General features: G+C 48.0%; 1 protein-coding gene across 1 annotated transcript; it reads left to right on the forward strand.

The window, feature by feature from the left end:
• Nucleotides 1–503: 503 nt before the first annotated feature.
• HTR1A (5-hydroxytryptamine receptor 1A) lies at nucleotides 504–5,226 on the forward strand. The gene has a single exon (XM_019414326.2). It carries the CDS (start codon nucleotides 1,091–1,093, stop codon nucleotides 2,360–2,362), a length of 1,272 nt encoding a protein of 423 aa, XP_019269871.2. The 5' UTR covers nucleotides 504–1,090; the 3' UTR covers nucleotides 2,363–5,226.
• Nucleotides 5,227–8,592: the final 3,366 nt, after the last annotated feature.

The following is an 8,592-nucleotide window of genomic DNA, read 5'->3' on the forward strand; positions in this document are numbered from 1 at the left end:
AGCTACAGGAAACATCCTCCCCAAGGGAGTCAGGCTGAACTGTCAGATAATGAACAGGATGGCTTCTTTCATAAGCTAAAACACACTTCGTCTTCTTTCCATCAATTAACAATAATTTACAGACTAATCCAAGGGCTGTCTACCTACCCATTCAGATTCCCTGTGGCTCCATTTCTCATTTCCTATTGTCATTCTGTGCTGCTAACTCTTCTTAACAATTTGACAGAAATATGAAGCAACGGATAGTTAGGATTGTTTTTTCCCCTTCTCTAGTTTGGCTGGGTGAGAGGCGGAGTTATATGTTGTAATATCGGTGTGACCAGCGGAGGATACGGTGAAAGTGGATTCTGAATCTCTGCCGACAAAAAGGGGCTAGAAGGAAAAGACGCTTAGCTAGAGGGAGAGGAGGGCGGGGACCCAGAGGAAAGAGACACTCAGGGTTGGGGAAGTGTTAGGAGGGGAGGGTTAGCGTAGGAGGGAGGGACACCGTCAGAGCTGTCGGAGCGACACAGAGGGATAAAGAAAGGGGAGTGAGAAGGAAGAGGGAGACTGAACGAGGGCTGAGAAGGGAGAGGGAGAAAGGGGTAGAGCAGGCTTAAGAGAAAGAGAGGAGACAGGAGGAGAGAGTGGCAAAGAGGAAGGGAGAGACGGAGGAAGAGATCACAGAGTGACCGCAGAGGACGAGGTTTCTCTATTCCAGATACTTCTAAGACCGAAGATTGTTTGCTAGTGGGGAGACTCCAGCCCCGGCAGCCAGTTGAGCAGCGGCAGAGTAAAATGGACAGTGAGAAACAGACGTTCCAGCCACCTCTCGGCCGCTCAGAGGTCCCGGAGCTGTTCTCTGGCGAACTCCTTTCCCCGCTGGAGTCTCGGAGCCTGCTGGACCAACGGAGCCCAAGGAGCTCCTAGAAGCTGCTCCTCGGAGATGCCCTCGCCCGAGCAGTAAGAACTTCCTGCTTGAGTCCCGGCGTTTCCTCCACCTGGAACTCCCCGGGGGGGAGAGAGGGGTAGAAGACCCCAGGGGGAGGGGCGAGGGGGATCCTAAGGCAGCTCTTTCTCCCCTCCCCCTCCCCCCGCTGGGCGCGCAGGCATGGATGTGCTCAGCCCTGGACCTGGCAACAACACCACCTTGTCCGAGGGTCCCTTCGGGACACGCGGCAACGCTACTGTCATCTCCGACGTGACCTTCGGCTACCAAGTGATCACCTCTCTGCTGCTGGGCACGCTCATTTTCTGCGCGGTGCTGGGCAATGCTTGCGTGGTGGCCGCGATCGCCCTGGAGCGCTCCCTGCAGAATGTGGCCAACTATCTCATCGGCTCGCTGGCTGTCACCGATCTCATGGTGTCGGTGCTGGTGCTGCCCATGGCTGCGTTGTACCAGGTGCTCAACAAATGGACACTGGGACAGGTCACCTGTGACCTATTCATTGCCCTCGACGTGCTGTGCTGCACCTCGTCCATCCTGCACCTGTGTGCCATTGCGCTGGACAGGTACTGGGCCATCACGGACCCCATCGACTACGTGAACAAGAGGACGCCCCGGCGCGCCGCTGCGCTCATCTCCCTCACTTGGCTCATTGGCTTCCTTATCTCCATCCCGCCCATGCTGGGCTGGCGCACCCCCGAAGACCGCTCGGACCCCGACGCGTGCACGATTAGCAAGGACCATGGCTACACTATCTATTCCACCTTTGGAGCCTTCTACATCCCTTTGCTGCTAATGTTGGTTCTCTACGGGCGCATTTTCCGAGCTGCGCGCTTCCGCATCCGCAAAACAGTCAAGAAGGTGGAGAAGAAGGGAGCGGACACCCGCTTTGGTGTGTCGCCAGCCCGGCAGTCCAAGAAGAGCGTAAATGGCGAGCCAGGGAGCAGAGAATGGAGGCAGGGCGTGGAGAACAAGGCAGGGGGGGCTCCGTGCACCAATGGCGCGGTGAGGCAGGGTGACGACGGCGCCGCCCTGGAGGTGATTGAAGTGCACCGGGTGGGCAACTCCAAAGAGCACCTGCCTCTGCCCAGCGAGGCCAGTAGTATCCCTTGCGCCCCCGCCTCCTTCGAGAAGAAGAATGAACGCAACGCCGAAGCCAAGCGCAAGATGGCCCTGGCCAGAGAGAGGAAAACGGTGAAGACGCTGGGCATCATCATGGGCACATTCATCCTCTGCTGGCTGCCCTTCTTCATCGTTGCCCTGGTCCTGCCCTTCTGCGAGAGCAGCTGCCACATGCCCACGCTTCTGGGCGCCATAATCAACTGGCTGGGCTACTCCAATTCTCTGCTCAACCCGGTCATTTACGCCTACTTCAACAAAGACTTCCAAAACGCGTTTAAGAAGATCATCAAGTGCAAGTTCTGCCGCCGAAGATGATGGACGAGTCGTCCGCAAGTAGGCCCGCCCCATCCTCTCTGCCTCCTCCAGCCCTGTGGAAATCAACACCTCTGATAGCCTGCTACTTTTCCCGACTTTCTCAGCTGCTGGGTCCGCCGCTTCCAGACCTCCTCCCTCCTCCCCCGTCCCCTAATCCCCTGTCTCCTAATCCCTTGCTCGGAGGGTGTGCGCTTTGGGCAAAGAGGCCCCCAAAGGTGGGGCTGGAGGGCCTGGGAAACTACCTGGGTCTGTGAGAAGCGACCTTGGCTCACACTTTGGCCTCGGAATCAGTGTTGATCCTTGTAGTTGCCTCCTCCCTCTTCGGCACTCCACATCTTCGCGGCGGAAGTTTGAGCCTCAGCGGTTCAAGGCAAAAAAATCTACGCAGAAAAATAAACTGTACACCCAGCCGCCGCGCCCACTAACGGCTCCCACCTAATCGCCCCACTGCTAGAACTTGAATTTAAGGTTCAGAAGTTTGCTTCATTACCTAGTCCCAACCCTGGCCCGCACTCCTACCCTAGAAACTCACTTTTTTTTTTTTTTTCAGTTTCATCCCTTCTTTCGAGCTTCCCTTTGCGCCCTCGCCAGTCCCTATGCATTGGTTTGCTAGTAGGGAAAGGCTGGAGGTTCTGTTTTCCCAGTGCCTGTGATGTCCCTGGGAATCCCCGCTTCCCTGTGTAGACTCGCTGAATAACTCTTTTGCGCACAGCCCCATGGTCTGTTTTCTTGGATTCCAAACAAGTGGCCAGAAGCTGTCTCTTAGAGTGGACTTGTAAGTACAAGCAAGGCTGGGCCAGTGGGGGAGAGCGAGGCGGGAGTGAGGAACGATTGTATCCGTGCTTGCCTTCGTGTCAGCACTCACCAAAGAAACTGACAACCAGTGGGATGGGAGAACGGACTTCTGTTTGTGTAGGCTGGTGGCGAGTCTGCACGTTCTGGCATCGCCACTTACCCACCCCGGGCCATGCCCGCCAGCCAAGGTGTGCATGCTGGGGACCCCCAGCGGCCTAAAGGTTCGCGCGCCTACCCAGCCAGCTGCTGTCTGCTTTGCACTTGGCGCGCGCGCGCGCGGAGATGTAACCCAAACCAGAGCCATCCCTCCGCCTGCGCCGCGGAACGCGCAGAATAAACAGCACGGTTTGAGAAAGCGCGGGGAGCTAGGTCAGGCGGGAGGAGAGAGACCAGGGGAGGCAAAGAGGTGTTGGTGTCCGGCGCGCAGGCCGTCCTGCAGATGACGCTCCCCGTGGAACCTGAGAGGGCAGTTGCATCCACAGGATGCAGACTCTTTCCGCCTAATTCACCCCCTGTACTGTTGGATAGTATAGTTCTGTTTAGCGCGTCCTAACGTTACATGGGATTTGTTCTGCAAGACGTCTGGGACACGTAGCTACTAGGACTTTGCTTTCCAAATAGGAATTCCGGGCTTCCAATCGAATGGGTCCCGATAGGTTTAGTACTGCCTGGAACCTCGCAGGCGGTTACTTTAAATAATGGGACCCCAAAGACTAGTTAACTAGTTAGGGGTGCTCTCCCTTCGGAGTCCCCGAGAATCTTGTACAGGGTTATATTCGCTCCTTGGCCTGATGTGAGCCACAGGTCTAGGACAAACCGGTTTCTTGCCATTTGACTATGTGGAGCACTCCAAGCCTTCTCCCCCCAAAAGTTACTCCTTTGGCCTTGCCATTCCTGCTGAGAAACTAGTTACAATCTTTACTGCCCCCAGAAGGGAAGTTATTTTGGTGCTCCGTTTGAATGTAAATTTCCATCCACAGGACTGGGATCAAGAGGTTTGTTAGTGAGATGTAGCCTCTAATTTTCTGATGAATACCGGTTGTGTTTTACCGTAACTGCACAAAGTTACTGGTTTTTTCTGCCGTCTCCCTTCAACTCTACCTTTTGAATGATTGCGTCTGCTGTTTTGAGAACAGTGTTGCAAAAGTTGCCAATGGAAACTTCACTTGTGTTTATAATATTAAGAAGGTGAAAAGACAGTTCTATCACTGAAGCCATTTTATTGTTTGTCCGCTGAACAAAGCCTCCATTTGGTATCTTTTCCTCGTACCGAAACTGAGAGTGAGTATCATATCCCGTTAAAGCAGAGAAAGTTTAAGAACTCTGGACACTCAGTGGATGGTTTGTTGATGCATAGGTAATGCTGATAAGGGGCTAAGGTGGAGCAAATAAGGTAGATATCTTCAGTCCAAAAATTATTCACTTGAAAATTCAATTTTTTTTTTTTTGCTCACAATAATTTCAGTACAGCTGTATGAAAAAAATGCACTTTCTGTATGTCTTCCTTAATTTTTTGAACAAATTATATATACGTATAAAATAATTCAAGCTCAAAATTTGCTTACCCAAATTATGCCTTGGCCAGCAAGTATTACATTCGAAGGGCTGAGTCCTCCATTTACTTGTGTCTTTTACAGCACTGTATGCCAATGGTTTCTGGACATTTATTCTTCCTGCTTTGGAGGAATTACGTGAAAATGGGGAAGGAGCATCCAATTGGAGTACAATTGCCAAGGCAATAGAGAAATTTGGGGAATAAGTGCATAGCAGTAAACAGCCCCTGATGCTTCTTATTTCTTTTAGTATTTGTATTAAGATAAAGTATATATGCATCAAAATTGGCCTTCACTCTTCTCTGTGACGATAAAAGACTTTATTAATGGTAATGCTACAATAAACTGATATCAATAATACATGCATCTTTATTTTAATCAGAATTACTGTCTACTTGTATTTATTTGTATTATTTAAAAATCGAAGTTAAAAAATACACTTGTCAGGAGAAGATTCTGCTATATAAATCAGGGATATGACACTTAGGGAAATAAATTCAGTTTTTAGTGCTGAAACTCAGTCTAAAGGAGTGATTTCTTAAAAAAAAACAAAACACAAAAATCCTATCTCTGAAAAGAGGAGGTCACGTATCATCATTTAGCCACAAAACCATGAATTTTCCCTGACTGACACCTACAGTTAGGACTTAGACATTTGTCTAAGTAATATGGACAGGGCAGGGGACATGAAGCAGAGAAATGCAGTCTCTGTAAAATCAACGAGGCCCCATCCTGTCTTTTTTAAAGCAGTGGACAGTCTGACACCCCTCCTCTGTCTTCCCCACCACTTCCTGCTGGAGGAAAATGGCTTCACCTGGTTTCAAATAAAGTAACTCATTGTTCTGGGGTTTGTCCAGCAGTTAAAAGTGGAGAGGCATTTTCCTTTCTGGCTGGGTCTCAGCTGATAGTGGGGTTCTGTATATAAGATCTATTACGATGTCAAATTATTTTTATGCTCTGTTTTCCCCTATTGGAATCATCAGGAATGCCTCTTATTTCCCAGGTTTTGGTTGTCAATTCCACCGCTTTCTAGGTCAGAATGATGGCTGCAGGGCAAGGTGAACCCAGGTACACTGTAAGGGGAAAACACAGGTCAGGGATATTTTGGCCACAGAAGAGAGCACCTTTGAAGCTTCAAGAACCCTTGTTCAGGCACCACGTGTATCTACATATTCTCCCAATAATGAAACGTAAAGACAGAGGAACTGAGAGAAGAAAAACTGTCTGGAACTTCTCATATGAAAGCTATTACATAAATGTGTCCCTGACCTTGCGGAAATTGATGCATTTGGAACATTTGTCTTTTAGAGTCTGGCTATCTCCCTTTTTTGGCCCTTTGTTCTCTGCTCTAGCATCTATTCCTCCAAGGAGACTATGGCTTTCCATTTTCTACAGGCCTCCCTGAGTCTCTATCATCACTCAAATGGAGAAAGAAAATTGTTATCGTTCACTTCCAGCATGACTAGCAAGCCCGGATAACAAATTAGCAGCCGCCACGTGTAAGGCTCCATTAAATAATGTTGAAACATGGGCCTACAAATTAAAGTAAGATGCTTTTGTCACCTTGAAGGAGTTTCACCCTCCTTGGGTCTGTAACAACAAGCTACTAAGGCTAAGTAAGCATTAGTGGTAGAATATTAGTATCTTCTAAACAGGACAAGTCACAAGAGTTTGGCTCTAAGAATTCAGGGGACAGAGATCACCGTGAGCTGGGTGTGGGTAAGAACGATTCAGCAGGGAAGGCTGTGTAAAGCCTCCAGGATTGAGCTGTGGGCACATGGCTGTGGGTGGTATGAAAAGGCAGACATTCTTTAGGAGATGCCAAAGACAACCTGATCCCTTCTTCTTGTTAAGTGGGGGCCTGGGATAAAATTTGTGACGGGAGTGCTGGATGCTGGTGGCCTGGGTTGACTGAGGTGGAGAGCCTAGAGAAAGATGCAGACTCGTGGCTTAACAATAGATTGGTCAGGGTTAGTTACGAGACAGAATAAATTCATGCTTCTGTAATGTGTAAGTAAGTTTTTGCCAAGTAATTTTCACTCAATATACTGTTTAAATTTAGGTAGCAGATCCTTTTGGAAATACCAGTTAGACCACTTTAGCCAACGCAGAGAGTTCACACTGGGTAAGCATAGAAGAAAGTGCTAGAGGGGTGCCTGGGCAGCTCAGTAGGTTAAGACTCCAAGTCTTGATTTTGGCTCAGGTCTCGTGATCTCATAGTTTGTGGGATCCAGCCCCACATGGGGGCTCTGTGCTGACAGCACAGACACTGCATGGGATTCTCTCTCTCCCTCTCCCTCCGCACCCCCCATCACATGTGCGCGTGCACGCGCATGCTCTCTCTCTCAAAATAAATAAATAAATAAATAAACATTTTTTTTTTTAAAAAGGAAAGTGCTAGCGATCATATGTGGAATTATTATATTTCCAGATTAAAAAGCTAGAACTATAGTTTGAGTCACTGTAGACCACTAAGAATGAAGGCCGAAGTTCTGTTTGGAGCTCATTTCAATGACACAGGTATGAAACAATAAAGACCTGAATGGGGGATGTTAGCAGAAGGGATGGGAAACAAGTTAGACTCTGAAAAGTACATCAAAGGAAGAACTGCCAGGACCTGGTATCTGGGTGTGAGGGGAGAGGGAGGTGAAAATGCTACTGAGGCTTTGTGCCAAGAAAATGTGGGCAAATGACAGAAAAGGGGAAGTTGAGAATTACTTCTCCTCTGGGTCTTTGGTTTTTTTTTTTTTTTTATCTTTATTTGTAAATATAAAAGGGCTTTGTTTCCTGCTAAGAGAATTCCCAGCCCAGATGGCAGGGGCTTGCTGGGAAAGGTATTGATACATGTCACAGCATTTGAACACTCTGTCATTTGGGAGAGTATGTGAGTAATGCCACCTTAGAGAATGCTTGGATGAATACCCTGATTGTTGATGCACCTTTTTTAACTTTCAGTAGAATTTGTTTGGAGAGGCCACAATTCCAAGGTGCTACAGCAGTCTTTCAAGAGGGGCAACCCAAACACATCATCCTGGGCAGTGTGTTAAGGATACACGAAGCCCAGAAGATTGAGTCTGTCCAGTTGACCAATGGACAGCAGAGCAATACAGTTTACTGTTTAAATCCAGTTATCAAGAACTATAGCAGACCCATTTGATCCCTAAACAGATATTCCTGGAAAATCTGGATCCAGGAGGCTAAAGTATGCAATGGGTTGTTTCTATTTCCTAGCTCACTTTGCTATGTGGCAATGGCAGGGATGAGGAAATGAGTTGGGTCCCAAGACACTTCATAACTGATCAGTTATTTCTGCAACACTTATCTATAATACTGCACAATGGTCCAGCTTCCAGAAAGTTCCCCAAGCCAAGTTTCAAGGAGATGTCTTGTATTAGCAAGTGGTTGTTCTCTTGTGTCTCAACTGGATTTAGGTTTGAAGAAAGAAAAAGAAACAGGCTGGTTGGAATAAGGGATGGAGAAAGAAAGGAGTAGACAACAGGACTCACCTATCTTACAGGTTATATATCTGTGGAGATGGAGGAGAGTTTTGAAACTTTTCTAAGGTCCTTGGATGAGAAGCATTGTATGAAATATGGTATGCTTCACCATCTATGGAAGCAAAGTAGTCTAACTTGCAGGAACTAACTAATAGAGAAAACAAATGGTGAAAGCTCATTTTAACTTTAAAAGAACAGTAGAGCAGAACTCCAATTGCAACTATTCACAATCAATGTAGTTTCTTGCAAGCATATACAGCATTGCAAGGATTTGTAACGGAGAAGAGGCAGTCTATGGGACAACTTCTGGTTTAGACAGAGTGGGCACGTGATTCATTCATTCCTTCAACTAATATTTCTGGAATATCTGTGACCCAGGCACTGT

Source organism: Panthera pardus, unplaced genomic scaffold, assembly GCF_024362965.1.
Source record: "Panthera pardus isolate Hobbes unplaced genomic scaffold, ASM2436296v1 HiC_scaffold_2, whole genome shotgun sequence".
Taxonomy (NCBI): Eukaryota; Metazoa; Chordata; class Mammalia; order Carnivora; family Felidae; genus Panthera; species Panthera pardus.

Coding starts and splice junctions, on each gene's coding strand:
- HTR1A (XM_019414326.2), top strand. CDS start 1,091: ATGGATGTGCTCAGCCCTGGACCTGGCAACAACACCACCTTGTCCGAG.